Source organism: Garra rufa, chromosome 6 (genome assembly GCF_049309525.1).
Source record: "Garra rufa chromosome 6, GarRuf1.0, whole genome shotgun sequence".
Classification (NCBI taxonomy): Eukaryota; Metazoa; Chordata; class Actinopteri; order Cypriniformes; family Cyprinidae; genus Garra; species Garra rufa.
The window spans coordinates 2,668,724-2,686,874 of record NC_133366.1 but is presented as its reverse complement, the minus strand read 5'-3'; the positions used below and the strand labels follow the sequence as shown (position 1 = coordinate 2,686,874).

Genomic DNA, 18,151 nt, shown 5'->3' with positions numbered 1-18,151 from the left:
AATGAGACACATCAGGGTTGGGGCCATTCATGAATTGAATTGAGAATGAATGGTAAATTGGAATTGGAATTGCATGCAGCTGACAGAAAATGGAATTGGAATTGAATTGGAATGTCAGGTAACAGAATTGAATTCAAATAAATTCCACTAAATTCAATTTGAGTTGCTAAATAAAATAATTTGACTTGATTTTCTTAATAGTTCATAGTACATTAAATATTGTAAATCACATAAACAATAAACATATAAAAGAAACACAAAGTACTGTATGTTTAGTATGTTAAGCATGATCATTTCACAAGCCAAATTTCAGGAAATGATGATAATTTGATGCAATAAAAAGTAAATAAAATACATGAATGAACATGACTCATGTTTTTGTGAGTTGAGACGTATATTATGTGGTAATCATATCTTGAATGTATAGTACATCCAGAAACGTATCACCACTGTCATTCAATTATTAATTCATAATGTACAGTTCTCATTTTTATTTACTTGCATTTGATCAACTCTATTTCATACATGGTAATTGTAAAGCATCATAAATAAAGTTCAAATATATGTCTATAAATGCAATCACAAATAAATGTTCAGAAACAGCAATAAATTCATTTCCCTGAATTGAATTCCACTTCCTGTAATTCCAATTCAATTCCAACTCTGTTTCCTGTAATTGTTGTTGAATTCCAATTCCAATTCCTTCTTTGAATTGGAATTGTTGAGTTCATTCCTGAATTGACCCCAACCCTGACACACGTGTTTATCCGCTGAAGAGTGACTAATGAAGGGCTGCTGCCATGCAATGCTTTGTGTGAGTACACTACAGATATCAATACAGCATTTTTAATATTAAGTTGTAGTTTATTTTAATTGTTTTCATTTCAAACAGAGCTATTACAGCACTTTTTTGATTCTTGATTCCTGTGCATTTCCTGCACTGCTTTTGTGGTGGAGCAGGACCTGAATGGAAAGGTGAAAGCAGCATTTGTGGAAAAAAAGGAAAACCTGAAACAAAAATATAAAGTAAGATCATTTTGGTACTTCTAATACAGAGATCAAATAGCATTGCTGTTAAAATTAATGCTTTTGTATTATATTTGTGCATCTTTGTATGATCTGAAATGTCTGCAGACTGGTGTGAGCAGTGAGGATGGAGAAAACCACAGCAAATGAAACATACAAACATGCAGAAAGTTTTGCTAAAAATTGCACAATACCCCTCTCCCCGAGCGCGATCACAGGGCCGCCTGCCAGAGGTTTGCTTAGGGCCCCCCTCCAGTGTAAACACGCCCCTGGTTCGTTGTCGATGTTTTAAGGCTGCATCTGAGGTGTCCGCTCTGTTCAACATGCAATATACCCAGAAAAAAACGATAACCGATAGTTCCGCCAATCAACTATCAGTGCCGATTAATCGGCAAAACTGGTCGACCTCTAGCTTGGATGAACTAACCCTTTAAACCCCCAAGCTGAAATTGTATGGAATGTATGTAAGCATATATACAGGTGCTGGTCATATAATCAGAATATCTTCAAAAAGTTGATTTATTTCACTAATTCCATTCAAGAAGTCAACTTGTATAATGTATACATTCATTCCACTCTGATATATTTCAAGTATTTATTTCTTTTAATTTTGATGATTATAACTGACAACTAATGAAAACCCCAATTCAGTATCTCAGAAAATTAGAATATTATTTAAGACCAATACAAAGAAAGGATTTTTAGAAATCTTGGCCAACTGAAAAGTATGAACATGAAAAGTATGAGCATGTCCAGCACTCAATACTTAGTTTGGGCTCCTTTTGCCTGAATTACTGCAGCAGTTCGGCGTGGCATGGAGTGGATCAGTCTATGGCACTGCTCAGGTGTTATGAGAGCCCAGGTTGCTCTGATAGTGGCCTTCAGGGGTCCGTTCTTCGTACCTTGCTTACTACATCCAAGATCAAATCATCGCGCTAACTATGAGCTGGCTATTCCGGTTCTCCGAACGCACCTGTTGTTAATGATTAGTATAGCTGGATGAAGTTATTTGAGATCACTGGGTGGCTTAAAAGGGGCTACGTATCGATAGTAGAAACATTGATCGGCAACTCTTTGATTGGTCGGCGAACATGACGAAGGAGCGCGCTCAGTATTTTTCTGCAGCAGACCAAGAACTCTTGATTGAGGGTTTTCAAGAGTTTCAGAGTTTAATTAAAATGCAAGGGAACACTGCAAAGGATGCAAAAGCAAGGAGAGAGGGCTGGCAAAAAGTAGTGAACAAATTAAATGCGTTAATGCTGCCCATGTTACATGTTTTTTCCTTGATATGTTATTTTATTTATATATATTTTTTATACACTACCGTTCAAAAGTTTGGGGTCAGTAAGACTTGTAATAGTCTTTAAAGAAGTCTCTTATACTCATCAAGGCTGCATTTATTTGATTAAAAATACAGAAAAAAACTGTAATATTGCAAAATGTTTTTACAATATAAAATAATGTTTTTCATTTTAACATACTTTAAAATAGAATTTATTCCTGTGATGAAAAGCTGAATTTTTATCAGCTGTTACTCCAGTCTTAAGTGTCACATCCTTCAGGAATCATTCTAATGTGCTGATTTATTATTAGAATGATCAATGTTGGATAATATCAACAGTTGTGCTGACAAATATTTTTTGGAACCTGTGATTTTTTTTCCTCCAGGATTCTTTCATGAATAACAAGTTTAAAAAGTACAGTGTTTATTCAAAATATATATTTTTTATAACAATGTAAATTATTTATTATTAACTTTTAATACATTTTTAATTATTAACTTAATACATCCTTAGTGAATAAAAGTATTAATTTCTTAAAAGAAAAAAAAATGTACTGACCCCAAACTTATAGATAGATAGATGTGCATCGAAGAACGAAACAATCCAAGATCAGGACAAATTCACAACAATCAAATCCAGCTAACTGAGTTAGCGACGTACGAAGAACGGACCCCAGCTCTTCTGCATTGTTGGGTCTGGCGTATCGCATCTTCCTCTTCAAAATACCCCATAGATTTTTCATGGGGTTAAGGTCAGGTGAGTTTGCTGGCCAGTTAAGAACAGGGATACCATGGTCCTTAAACCAGGTACTGGTAGCTTTGGCACTGTGTACAGGTGCCAAGTCCTGTTGGAAAATGAAATCTGCATCTCCATAAAGTTGGTCAGCAGCAGGAAGCATGAAGTGCTCTAAAACGTCCTGGTATACAGCTGCGTTGACCTTGGACTTCAGAAAACACAGTGGACCAACACCAGCAGATGACACTGCACCCCTAACTATCAATGACTGTGGAAACTTTACACTGGACCTCAAGCAACCTGGATTCTGTGCCTCTCCTCTCTTCCTCCAGACTCTGGGACCCTGATTTCCAAAGGAAATGCAAAATTTACTTTCATCAGAGAACATAACTTTGGACCACTCAGCAGCAGTCCTTTTTGTCTTTAGCCCAGGCGAGACGCTTCTGACGCTGTCTGTTGTTCAAGAGTGGCTTGACATAAGGAATGCGACAGCTGAAACCCATGTCTTGCATTCGTCTGTGTGTAGTGGTTCTTGAAGCACTGACTCCAGCTGCAGTCCACTCTTTGTCAATCTCCCCCACATTTTTGAATGGGTTTTGTTTCACAATTCTCTCCAGGGTGCGGTTACCCCTATTGCTTGTACACCTTTTTTTTCTACCACATCTTTTCCTTCTCTTCGCCTCTCTATTAATGTGCTTGGACACAGAGCTCTGTGAACAGCCAGCCTCTTTTGCAATGACCTTTTGTGTCTTGCCCTCCTTGTGCAAGGTGTCAATGGTGGTCTTTTGGACAACTGTCACATCAGCAGTCTTCCCCATGATTGTGTAGCCTACAGAACTAGACTGAGAGACCATTTGAAGGCCTTTGCAGGTGTTTTGAGTTAATTAACTGATTAGAGTGTGGCACCAGGTGTCTTCAATACCGAACCTTTTGACAATATTCTGATTTTCTGAGATACTGAATTGGGGTTTTCATTAGTTGTCAGTTATAATCATCAAAATTAAAAGAAATAAACACTTGAAATATATCAGTCTGTGTGGAATGAATGTATTCATTATAAAAGTTTCACTTCTTGAATGGAATTAGTGAAATAAGTCAACTTTTTGAAGATATTCTAATTCTATGACCAGCACCTGTATAATTTATATAAAATATGCTTTAAATGAAAGTGTAACGGAGGCCAGCCAGTAGGTGCTGTGCAGGTAAAACCTCACTGTCTTTATAAAACACTATACTGTTTTTTTGTAATGCCGCCACGTCACTTCAGTTGTAAGCGGATCTAAAGCGAGATAAGGAACGGTACAAATTTGCATCTGTGGCAACACCACCAACTTATACACATTATTTTTCAATGCAGAAGTAAGCTTTTTCTTCTGTGAATGTACGAAATGCTTGCTTCATTAGGCAATACACTGCAATAAACAGATAAAACTGTTTGTGCTATCCACCCCGTGTGTTTATAAATAAGACAATACATTAAAAGAATACGGTAAGAAATTCCAATATCAAGCAGCAAAACGACCGTTTTTGTACAGCTAAAGTTAGCTGGAAGCAGACTGGAAGCCAGACCATTTAAATTTCTCGAATTTGGCCTTTTTATACAGTATCACTGGCTTTAACCATTAAGCCACGTTAAATGTTTTCATTATAAATGGTTTTCTATCAAAGGAAAACCCTTAACATGGATGCACTTTGTGTTCATATCCTGGACAGCTTGCGTGCACATAATTTGCATCATCAGTATGCTGGTTTAGCCTTTTAATATTACTTCCTTAATGCATTAAGCCAGGTTAAGTTTTTGTTTATAACTCTGTGGGAGGTAAATACTTAACATAAAACTATAAAAAACAATATTATACAATATTTTAGTCATATCAATATTAGTAATTGTTAATACACAAAGTGTAATTGGTCATTTAAGTTTGTTTTTAAAAAGGGAAAAGTATCGGTATCAGTATCAGTATCAGCGATATTGGCTCTGCATTTACTTGGTATCGGATCGATACCAAAATTTGCAGTATCGCACACCCCTACTATAATTATAATTATTTTTTTTTGGTTTTACTCTTTAAACTTGTTCTACTTTAGCAATAATCTGCCACGGGTCTTCCTTAAAATGAGACCAAAATTAAATCTGTGCTCCTAAGCTTAAAATGTTTATGACAGTTTTTTGAAATGGACTTCTCCCTTTGCATTGAACTTTGAGCATCATACCTTTGCAGATGTTGTTTATGCTCAAACAGCAAAATTACTAACTAAAGTTAAAAAAGGAAATCATACATCTGTGATCTCTTTAAATCTTCTGAAAATAAATCAAAAGACCATTTGTCGAGATCTCCGGACCCTTTCTAGAATAAGTATTACTACTAATAATAAAGCATTATGCATTTTATTGGTGAAAAGATGAATATGTTTATTTTGTACAGCATTTGCAACATTTTTATCACTTAATTATAAACATCACAAAGTTGCATGGGTGTAAAAATATTACAAATTTATACTGAGGTGAAAGATTTTCAGTGTAATTTTACGCAATAAAAAGAACAATTGTCTGGCCAAATCAAATTTGAGTAAAAGTAAAAAAGTATGACTTTAAATTGTACTTGCATATTAAAAAGTATAAATACCCTAGGCAAAAACCAGGATAACAAGCATGCATTTGTTTATATTACTCATCAATCAGTACAAAGTTTTGCATTACATTCATTGAGTTTTCCTTAAGTAACCCGAACTTCAGTGTGTTGACCTTCATGGATCATGCTTTGCTTATGGTTCAGTCTATCTCTCTTACGTATGCAAACAAAAATCCTTGTGTCTTTATAAATATTATTTATTAAGATGTTTTTGAGATTTAGCATTTTAGTGTCAAATCATATGACTGAGTTGGATGTGACTACAGCGATCTAGATTGATTTATTCTTCAATTTCAGACAGAAATAGTTCATGTTAGTTCATGAAAAGTGAAAGTGCGTAACGAGTGAAAGTGCAGAAACTCTTTAAATACGACACAGACGGAGAGACAGGAAGTACAGGGATGATGTCATCAGTGCAGCAGCTGCAGGGTCGTCATGGTAACAGCCAATAGGAGCAGCTGCAGACAGTCAGGTGACCAGACTCTGGATCCAGCAGCTGCAGAGACACACACACACAGATGTTGAGGTGTGAGTATCAGCAGATCAGCATTTACTGAAGATGACTGGACAAACTCAGGACTGACATAAATTATGTAATTTCAACATCTACAGCAAAACCACCTTCATTGCTTCATTGTTTTCTTTAGCAGTGGTTTTATATGTTCAAATATGCATACTTATGCAGACTCCTTTTTTCATTGGTGTTCTCCAAACAAAAAAATCAATATGAAGAGTTCAGATGCAAACCCTCTTAAAGTCATCTTGGTCAAAAAACAGATCATGATACTGAGTGAATGCTCTCCACACATATTATACGTCCAGTGAATACTTTTACCTCAAAGGAACACTTTACTTTTTTGGAAATAGGCTCATTCTTCAGCTCTCTCCGAGTTAATAAGTTGAAGGTGGAGTTGGAGAATGAGCCTATTTCCAATAAAAGTGCAGTGCTCCATTAAACTCACTAAAATCCTAGCCTCAGCCCAATCAGAAATACCTAGGTAGAAACCTATACATAGGAGCCTGATAATGCTTATTTTAAAGAAATGTGTCAGATGAACTTTTTCATCTGAACTCTTATATTTTGAGTATTAATGTAAGGTCTGTTAGATAACAAGTGAACAAATTAAAATGAAATACATAAAGACAAGAGCAAAAAAAAAAAAAAAAAAAAAAAAACATGTATATATATATTAGAAAGTTCTCATTAATGCACAAATATTACATTAAAAAAACTATAGTGTTTAAAAACAACAGCTACTAAAATGTCAGACACAGCATAAGAAATAACATTTTAACTAAAAATAAATCGAATTCAATATATTAAAAAATAATATAATTATAATTAAATAACACTGCTTTACTTTTTGCTCAAATGTTTTGTGCTCAAAGATTGTGATACTGTTTATATTTTACTGAAAACTCACTCTTTAGTTAATAGTGTTGGGGAAAGTTACTTTTATAAGTAATGAATTACAATATTGAGTTACTCCCTAAAAAAATAACTAATTACGTTACTAAATTACTTTTTGTGGAAAGTAACGCGTTACAGTACTTTTGCATTACTTTTTAAATCTGGTCAAGGCTTTCTTGTTGTTTTTAATATAAAAAGTTTGATTTTTAGCAAATGTAAAAGCCCTTTCACACCAAAAAGTGAAATGAATAAGCCTAAGGCTGAAGGAAAAGTAAATTCACGTCTGTACAGTAGAACTGAAGGAGAAGAAAGTTCAACACTCTTCAGCAATGAGGAAAATGAAGCACAAATGTTAATCTACAGTAAGTTTTGCTCATCAGTATGGCTGAATTGGATCAACAAAGGTCAGCAGCAAAGACATTGGTTAATAAAATGGGATTAAATACATAAAGAAAACAAAAAGTAACTCAGATATTTTCTTTGTAAATGAAAAAGTAATGCGTTACTTGACTAGTTACTTGAAAAAGTAATCTTTGTAATGCATTACCCCGACACTGTTTGCTAGTGTGATGAACAGTAACATGTGCAACAGCTTGTAGACTTTAGTAGTGTGTTCATTTTCTATAGAGAGATTGATTTGACTGGAGTCAACACTGTGACAACTAGCCCCGGTGTCTCCTCTCATTGTGTTTCAGTGCAGTGTGTCTCCTGTACCTGTGGTGGCCACGGTGCCGGTCTGGACTGAGGGTGCTTTAGTGCTGCTGGTGGCAGTAGCGGCGGAGGCTGCGGCGGTAGTGGTGGTAGCGGTGGTAGCGGTGGCGGCGGTTCCTGTGACGGTGGAGTTCCTGACGCCCGTCAGGCCGATGTTCAGCGTGTCCAGATCCGACTGCAGCTGAAGCCCGATCCACTCCTGTATCTGTGCCGCGCTTTCATACGTCCTCAGATCAGCCACATTCACACCCAGCAGACTCTTCACCTCCGGCACGTTCAGCACCTGCACAAACACACAGAGATTAATGAACCCAACACATCTAAAGATGAGGACGAGCGGATGAGACTTGTGATGTTGAAATGTTTAAAAAGCATAATTGAGCAGCCCAGTTTATCTGCTTTAATATTGCCTTCAATTCAGTTGCTGATCAGCTTTTCATCAACTGGCAAACCCCCATTTGAGAAATCAGACATGAATGATTGACAGGAGACTCACGTTGATGACGCTCTGCTTCAGACTCATGAATGTGAGCAGGTCCATATTCACACTGGAGTTCACCAGACGATAAATGAATGTCGGATCAGCACCGCCTGCAAACACACACACAAAGTTCAGCCTGACAGCAGCAGTGTGATGCATGTGTGTGTTCTGGTATATACTGTATGGTTTATAATGTGCCGTGATGTGGTTAATACAATGTAAACATGGTTTATGAGGTTTACACATCCACACAAGGATTAAAAAGCATATACTAAATGGTGTTCTTTTGAAATTAAAAAAAAATTGCCATTAGTTTTCTGTGAGGGTAGGTTTAGGTGTAGAGTGATAGAAAATAGAGTTTGTACAGTAGACAGAGGTGGAAAGAGTAATAAAATATGCTACTCAAGTAAAAGTACTGTTACTTCAATGACATTTTACTTAATTACAAGTAAAAACAATGGTCAAAAAATCTACTCAAGTAAAAGTAAAAATAATTTTTTTGAACAGCAGGGGTGTGTGGGGGATTCTAGTGTAGTTCAAAAAAGACAAGGGGATATAAATCTCAACCTGGTTGTTTTTAATTGAGGAAATAACTTTACAAATTAAAGTGCAATAAAAACAAATGAATAAAATACAATAAATAAAAAAAAATAACCATATGAAAGATTTTGAAATTTTAGTGCAAAAGATCCCATAAAACATTGAACATCACAAACACTGAATGTGGCATAAACTAGATTCAGTGGAGCATCCTTTAGTTAAACACTAAAGCAGTAGAGCAAAACTAAGTCGAAATGGGTCAGGGACATTCAAGCATTTAGGAAAAAACTGTGCCAAATTATTTTTTTTGTTTATTTAGTTTGATTTATTTTTAATTTATTTTTACTCAGTAACGAATAAGATTTAAAATGTAGTTAAGTACAAAAACTTAATTTAAAACATACTTAAAAGTAAAAGTAAAATTGCAAAATGTAAAAGTTACATTAAAAAGTAGAAGTACACAAAAAACCTACTCAATTACAGTAACGCGAGTAAATGAAATTCGTTACTCTCCACCTCTGACAGTAGAAAACCATTATGTCGATAGAGAGTCCACATAAACCATAAGCAGTGAATATGTGAGTGAGTGAGTGTTGTTACCGAGGAAGTTCTGCAGCAGCTGGTATGTTGAGATGCTGACGGTGTTTGTACTGCGTGTGTTTGTTGGGTTGAATGCGTTCTGAGCGATACTGAACAGAACTGACTTCTTCTCCAAGCTGCAGCTGGTCAAAGAGAGAGCAGAAGCTCGCCTGCAAAACATACATTTTCATTACTAAAAACAATCTTTAAAAAACACAAAACTAAATGTGACTTATACTGACTTAGACTTATACTGTTTCCATATAGAGCTAGTTAAAAATATTATAACAGAACCCTGGCATTATATGTTTTATTATTTTATTTTATAAAACTACTATATTTTGTATTTATACAATAATAAAAAAATGTTTTCCCAGAGTGAGGTTTTGAGAGGTTTTATCCAATTCACTTACAAATTAGTCTCCAAAATATGGTTAAATAATCACACACACACACACACACACACTGCAAAATAAGACTTTTCTTACTTAGTATGTCTTGTTTTTAGTGAAAATATATCTAAAAATACTTAAATTAAGATGCATTTACTAAATCAGCAAATTTACATTTTTCCAGGGAGCAAATTAAGTGCAGTTTGCTTAAAATAAGTAAAATTATCTGCCAGTGGGGTAAGTAAAATACTTTTGATTTAGAAATATTTGATCTAGCCCATTGGAAGATAACTGTACTTGTTTCCAGGGGGAAAAAAAACTAAATTAAGTATATTTTTGCTTAAAACTAGACTAAATATCTTAAGTCGTTTTGCTTATCTAGTAAATGCATCTTAATTTAAGAATGTTTTGATATTTTGACAAGAAACATGACATAAATACTAAGTAAGATGTGCCTTTTTTGCTGTGCAAATGTCCTCAAAGACCTGAAATCAGCCCCATTTTGGAAACCAGCTAACCAGCAAAACAGATTAATTAACATACTGAATATAGTTAATATATAGTATAATAATAATATAGTCATTTCTGACTTATAACAAAAATCTGAACAATTTCTAAAAGCTGCTATGTGTCAAGGTGTTCAGTAAACAAGCTAAAAAACACAGAACTACGTTTTTATAAGATGTATGTTTAAGCCCACTGGAGGGAAACGTAACGGTGACAGTAAACATTCATTATTTTTAACCATGTCAAAGGATTATTTCACCACCCTGAAAGCAGGAGATATATTGAGAAACTCAGTTTTATTGGTCTATGTGTTGGAGAAATGATCCAGCTGAATGGACCAGCGTGAAATACTCTGACATCTACAACTATTTGTGTCCTTAAACACTCGTTTTTTGTGTCGACAGCTTATAAAAACGTAGTTGTGTGTTTTTTTAGTTTGTTTACTGTACACCTCGTCTCATAGCAGCTTTTAGACATTGTTCTGTTTTTTGTCATAAGTCAGAAATGAGGAGGAGACTGCTTCCCGCAATACAAGTCAATGGAGAGTGTTGGATTGCATTGGATGCACCCTGTCTCTATAAAGTCTCTACAGAAATATGTGTGTGTGTGTGTGTGTGTGTGTGTGTGTGTACTCACTCCACGCTGGCAGCTGCGATGTTGTTCAGCACACTGGTGTTCAGCGCACACAGGTTTGTTCCTCCCAGCGCGTTCAGCTCATTAGTGCCGAGAGCGTTTCCATTCACGCTCATATACTTACTGACCAGCAGCTGGACCTGAGAGAGACACACATCAGCTCACTGAAGAACTGGACACACTTCACGATGCTCGGCTCTGCTCAAGCCCAATGTATACTTCAGTTTTATGTGTACACTAGTGCGTACACAGTGCGTGTGACATGACTTGCATTATGAGTACTGGATATACGTATGCACAGTATAACAACACACACACACACACACACACACACACATACCATCTCCGCTTCCCAGTCTCCGTAGCGCTGGTTCATCAGAGACGAAAGCGTGTCGATCTTGGTCACGTTCCACTTTCTGACATCATCGGGTGTGGCGGCGCGGGAGGCGGAGCCTAAAACCTGCAGCACCTCGTCAGACACTCCGCCCGGATACGCCTGAGGGGCGGGACACACATGCGTCTCTATGGCAACACTATGATTGACACAGCAGGTACAGTAGTGTTCAGGTGTGTGTTTTACCTGGTTGAGTTTGTCCAGAACAATCCGCTGGTAGCTCCTGTCGTAAACTCTGTCGGTGACAGCCTCCAGGTTGTTCTTCAGCGTTTCGACGCTCAAACAGGCGTTGAACTGCGTCACGTCATACGCAAACGGAAACATGTCGCTGTACACCTGAGCCTGCAGTATTTGTCCTGCAGTACATGAGGTTTCTACACGAGACGAGAGAAAAGCACACGGAAACAGCTATTATACATACTCATTTCATGAAACTGTGCTGCACAACAGTTTTTAACTTTGATAATAATCAGAAATGTTTCTTGAGCAGCCAATTGACCATATGCACGGATAACTTCCTTGTTTAGTCAAGCCAGCTAAGTCATTTCCGGTCAACTGTACTCTGCCGTAATATGAGCGTACTTTGTTCGTTTTCTCTACATAATCGATTCACAATCGATGAAAAGTGTTGTTTGTCTTAGAGGACCAAACGTCCATGTATACTGTTTCAAGAATGACAAATGCCAGTTTAAAAAAATTCGCGAGTAAATCGCGGCTAAATATGCGCGAGTCATAGCTATGATTGACAGTAATAACCGGACAAACATCTGACAAACTGATGTCAAAAAAGAGCTTAAATGATTCAGACTAAATTCAGATAACAAAACTACAGCAGTAACAAGTATGTGTTGGTTAAATATAGGCTATTTGATAGATTTTACAGTTCAAGATAAAACTTAAAAGATGTAGCTATTCAATTTAAGAAAATATTTCAAATTCCTATCGATTCATAATTAGTGCATTTTTTAATTATTATAGCCTACCATAAATATTTAACGTATTTGTAGTGAACTATATATTAGTATTTACATAATTCACCCTTATAGGCTGTTTGTGTGTGAGCTTAATGACTTTCTGCACTTGCTATACTATAAAAGTAAAAGGTCAAAGCACTACAATTTATTATACTAGTATTTTATAATAAATCGAAAGCAAGACGTCTTGAAAAATATAGGGAGAGACAGCTGCATAATAAATAATCCTCTGCTGCCATCTATTGGTTATATGGGGTAATTCCATATTATTTTAGCCAAAAATATACGTTGTTTTCCGTGAAAAGCCATTTTTTTTTTAATGAAAAGTGTGTCTTTGAAATACATTTTATTTCACAGCTGTAGAGTTAGAAAATAATAAATGCTTTGAAATATTGCAAGATTTTAAAAATGTGTTCATGACTTTGAAGGCAAGTTAGTGATTATCAAGAATACGATTAAGATGTCCTTGAAGAGAAATATGATAGCTAGCTAACGTTAGCCTAAACACGTTATGATAGTGTTTAGCTGTCAGCATTTAAATGTACAACTATGCATATAGGGTAAGTATGGGATTGCCAGGCTCCGCATTTAAATTGTTGTAAATAATATGAAACTGAATGTTCATGCCGCTAACATTGTTTATAATGTTGCAATTATAATTTTTCTCAGTTTCTGATAAGAACGAGGCACTAGATCAGTCTCAAGAGTGTCCACCTAATATATAGCACATATAAAATGAGCTTCAACGGAAGTTTACGAGCTGGCTTATCTTTATGCGGAAGTTCTAAAGAACGCTCCGTGCATAAGGTCAATTAGCATATTAGAATTATTTCTTCAGGATCATGTGACACTATATGAATTAATGATGCTGAAAATTCATCTTTGATCACAGCAATCGGTAGGCGCATTTCCATTAGAGATTTGTGCAAAACTTTGGCACTATTTTATAAATGTCGATTCAAAAGTACTGCCAAATGACAGCGTTTTCATTAACCGATGTTATGTAGTCTCAGCCTCAGACGTCATGCCCACGGAACATTGGCTAAACGTCTGATGCATATGGTACACTTAACTGGAAACACTTCAGGAATGTCGAAGTCGTCATCTGATTAGTTGAATTTGATCGGATTTCCGGAACACACGAGTGTCGCGTTTATTTTCGGTCCGCCGGGAAACAAAGTGCAGACTGATCTACTCGGCGTTTTGCTAAAAGGTGCTTATGCAGACGCCGTTGTTGTTATACACATTTACGACGTTCAAACAAATTACTGACTTACTGCTTGTTCTCCCTCTTCTTCGTTAACTTTCAATTCTGGTTATTTCAATGACTGACTTGTTGCATGCCAGTCTGTTGTTGTGGGGGCATTTCTACGCCCCGAAAAGTGACGCTGAATGAAATGAACTGTGATTGGTTGTTTGATATGTCGGTCAAACGGCCTTATGGGCGGGCCTTGGCCAATTAAAGCTGCCATGAATTCCAGACCTTCAGCCGTCAGTCTGAAGGTCTGGCTACGCGAGACTAGATGTTATGCGACTAAAACGTGTTTTTGTCCTCTCGCGTTAAGTCACGGCAACGGATTTTTGTGGGATTTTGGCTATATTCAATTGAATGTGACCTGTAAATGCAAAAAAAAAAAAAAAAATGTTTCCATTGCCGTTTTGCAAAGTATTACTTTTTCAAATTGCCTAAAAAAACACCTCATGCAAGCGTAAAAACTTTTTTTGCGATATATGGGAGTTTTAGCACGATTGATGCGTTTCCATTAGACGTATTTTCAATTTGCAATTTAAAGGGCAATGAAAACGCGCCTAGTTACATTTAACAGATGTTCACATAGAAAACTGCTATTTTAAATAGAAATAATAATTCACTGTTTTACTGTATTTTTGATGATAAGTCTTGGTGAACAAAAGAGACTATTTTAGAAACTTTAAAAGATCTCCAACCCAGTGTAATATCAGTGTAATAATGGTTGTGTGGTGTTTCTGCAGTGGTTCTCACCAGCGGATCTCTTGATTTTGACTCGTGAGACTTTGTTGACCTCATTCATCATGTTGAGGATCTTCATCTCTGAAGCTTTATCATTCTTCCTCAGGTCACGAATAAATGTCTTCAGGAACCTCTGCTTGTTTGCCTGACAAACACACAGACACAGACAGAGAGTTATCACTGAAACACACACAGGCCTGTGTTCCCATCCATGGTGCGGTTCCTGTGGTCTTACCTGTGTGAATTTGCCCCAGATGTTGGCGGTGAGGTACAGCGGCAGGAGGTCCAGGTTCTCCAGCGTGGTTCTGTTCCAGCTGTCTGAGGGTCTGAGAGGAAGGTCTGATGTCAGTCTGAGCTCATATAATGTACAGGAGATCATGTGTGTGTGAGTGAGTTTGTACCCATAGATGCTGTTTCCTCCCAGCAGGACGCTCTCAAGCGCAGAGATCTGCTGAGCCGATAGATCCGGACACTGCTTGAGCGTCTCCAGCACATACGGGTCTGAGCTCTGGATGTAATCGGCGCTCAGGAAGCAGCACATGCTGCCCAAAACCTCCAGCTGATCCCGAATGATCTTGAAGCCTGAGATTCCCTGAAACACAGAACAAACACCACAGCAGATCAACATTTGCACTGAAAAACATTTGATCGAATTGGAGTTTAGACATTTTTATTTTGTAGACAAATACCCACAGAAATATTTAAGCCTTATACTGTAAGATTCATGATTCATACATGTAACTCTGGACCACAAAACCAGTCATAAGGGTCCATTTTTTAAAACAAAAAATGTGCAAACAAATCTAAATATTGAGAAAATCACCTTTAAAGTTGTCCAAATAAAGTTCTTAGCTTTGCATATTACTAAGAAAAAAAAAGGTTTAATATATTTATAGTAGGACATTTACAATGTATCTTAATGGAACATGATCTTTACTTTAATATCCTAATGATTTTTGGCTTAAACAAGAGATAATTTTGCTTTTAATTTTGATTTAATTTAGCTACTTAAGACTTTATATATAAATGTAACCAATAACTTTTATATATATATATATATATATATATATATATATATATATATATACACACACACACACTAAATGTTAAACAATAAATATTAACTAAGATTAACTAAGTGCTTCAGAAGTTCTTTTCATAGTAAACTAAAGTTAGTCAAACAAGTGAGTCAAAACTCATTTTAACCATGTTTACACTTTTTTCACAAAAAAAAGCTTATTTAAAAAAATTAAATAGATGAAAAAACAGTTAATAATAAACTATCTGACCTTCTTCATTGATGTATGAATTTAGATTAAGTTAAATTAGTTTACGTTAAAACCTAGTAATCTGAAACCATGGGAATAATACATCCATAAATCCATTTTTGAGAGCATAAATGAATATAAAAACTCAAATGTAAGAGGGTTTTCATTACTAGACAGTCTCTGGCGTTGTCGAACAGCGTCTGCTTCTTGAAGGACAGTGTGCTGGACAGAACAGAGAAGTTGGCCGTTCCCAGAGACGAGAAATACGAGCGGCACACGGATCTGTCGATCGCAGAGTAGCTGAAACACAGACAAACACGTGACAATCTCATCTTGATGAACTCACTGTCACTGAGACTGACGACATGAGCTGAACTGAGGATCTGAGTGTGTGTTTGTGTTTTCAGACGTACTTGTAATAGATGAGCACTTCAGCAGGATACTGGGAGAAGGCAGTGAGATCGGCGCTCTTGACGTATTGATACATGCAGGTCAGCTGAAGAACAAACACACATCAACACACTCATCTGAATGATGCAAATGATAAAACCAAGTCAACCAGAGCGGATTTAGGAAAGTATATTCCTTCATGAGGTTCTGCAGAAGATGAAGGGGCATCTTAATTTAAATGACAATGGTTTGTTTGAAAACAAGAAAGGATTGTGTGCTTGTTCACCTGTGACTCCTGCAGGACGAGCGTCTGATTGACTCGCCGTTTGCAGCCGCGGATCAGACTCATGACTTTATTTGTGCTGAAACTCTGGATTCGTGAACAGGTGAAACCCTGCAGCACCTGGAAAGACATGCTACACACACACACACACACACAGAGACAGGTTAACTTGGTCAAAACTAAAAACTAAAACACTAATCTGTATGATAAGAGCTTGGCACTCACTCATCTGGGTTGCTGAACTGCGCAGCGACAGTTTCAAAGATCAAAACAGCCTGAGAGGAAGAGAAATTCAACCATGTTATTAATATTTAACATATGCACTAACACACTTGCTACCTCATACAGCATGCTGTGTGACTTTATTGGCTTTATATGCAATAAATATGCATTTCAATGTACAATATATACATTTTAATGTGCAGTTCATACTTTTCAATATTCAAGTCATTAATCAAGGGAATATATTTGTAAACTCTATATCTATCTATATATATTCAATTGTGCCCCTTTTTAGTTCTTAATCTTGAACTTACATTTCTAAAATATTTTCTTTTTTCTTTATATGTTCATGTGTCCCTTGCTATCGTGGACAATGATGTTAAAGCATCTCTCTCTTATTTTCCTAACAGAAAATAGCATGTTTTCACTGCATCTCGATGCAGATATTTGACGCACCTGCTCGTGTTTCCATTTCTTCTGGTTGACCGTCTGCGCAGCCGCGGATGACGATGACACACCCAGCAGGAAGACGCGCGGGATTTCCGTCGCCATGACGTCAGGAACGTTTGTGATGATGCCGTCAGACGAGCTGTTGACAGAGATGATCTAAAGAGACAGAGAGAGACGTCGTAAGACAAAGCTGAGACGAACCAGAGGAGGTAAATGTGAGTGTCTTAGTTACCTGGTTGACCACGGTCTGCTGGACGATAACGGGTGCGCCAATAATGTTGGTCAGGAGCAATTCAGATTTCATTGCCTCAAGGAAGATATTTCCTGAGATTAGACTGATGACTGATGATTGAACACCGATGATCAGCGAACCCAAGTTCTGCAGACTGGCCACACTATTAATCTGCCACAGACGGATAAAATTATACTTACATTTCATATGGGAATGTAACTGTACAAGTGAGTCAACAAATCACTGGTTTGTTCAACATCACTGATTCCTTCAGTAAGAAAAGTCTTTATGATTTAATTAATGTCTGATTTAAACGATTTGTACAAGATTCATTTAGGAATGAAACAAGTGTCTTTAAGAGTGAGTCATTAAATCTTTGATTCAACCCATTAGTTCAACACCAATTATTCAGAAATCAAGCCCCACTACTGTAGGTTTCTCAGCTTGATTCGGTTGGCTTTGAGTGGTATTGGTGGTCTGTACCTTGTAAACTCCAGACGACAGCAGGGTTTGGATGATGGTCATGGCCTGATCGAGGTTCCAGCCCTGAACGAGTCCGAGCACAGACAGCGCATTGAGCAGCACGTTCCCTCCAGCACCGCCGATCTGAGCCGTGCTTAAACCTATACATGACTGACCCAGAGCCTGGATTGAGTCCACCGTCAGAACATCCGCATTACTCGCCAGAGCCGCTGACACCTGCACACACACACACACACACACACACACACACACACACACACACACACACACACACACACACACACACACACACACACACACACACACACAGGTTTAGCTCAGATAGAGCTGATTTCTGCTGACATAAACACAAACACTCCTCCTGTACGTACTTCAGGTAGGACGTCGGTGCAGTTTTGATGGATGCTGAATGAGATGTCCTTCAGCTGCTCTGGACTCAACTCAAGGAAGGAGCTTGTAGGAGCCAAGCAGCGGAACTTCAGAGGAAGACTATAAACACAAGCAAACATTAACCAGCTTTGGTTGGTTTGTGGC

At 37.1% G+C, this 18,151-nt stretch overlaps 1 protein-coding gene across 1 annotated transcript; it reads right to left on the bottom strand.

Moving 5' to 3' along the window:
* Positions 1-5,461: 5,461 nt before the first annotated feature.
* Positions 5,462-17,659, bottom strand: LOC141336290 (mesothelin-like protein). Its single transcript, XM_073841849.1, has 17 exons — positions 17,618-17,659; positions 17,135-17,305; positions 16,909-17,058; positions 16,456-16,505; positions 16,234-16,363; positions 15,971-16,053; positions 15,728-15,857; positions 14,691-14,881; positions 14,525-14,615; positions 14,302-14,434; positions 11,512-11,699; positions 11,272-11,427; positions 10,935-11,071; positions 9,421-9,569; positions 8,296-8,390; positions 7,803-8,082; positions 5,462-6,173 (listed from the first exon to the last, which is right to left on the bottom strand). Exons 1-17 carry the CDS (start codon positions 17,657-17,659, stop codon positions 6,088-6,090), a joined length of 2,262 nt encoding a protein of 753 aa, XP_073697950.1. The 3' UTR covers positions 5,462-6,087.
* Positions 17,660-18,151: the final 492 nt, after the last annotated feature.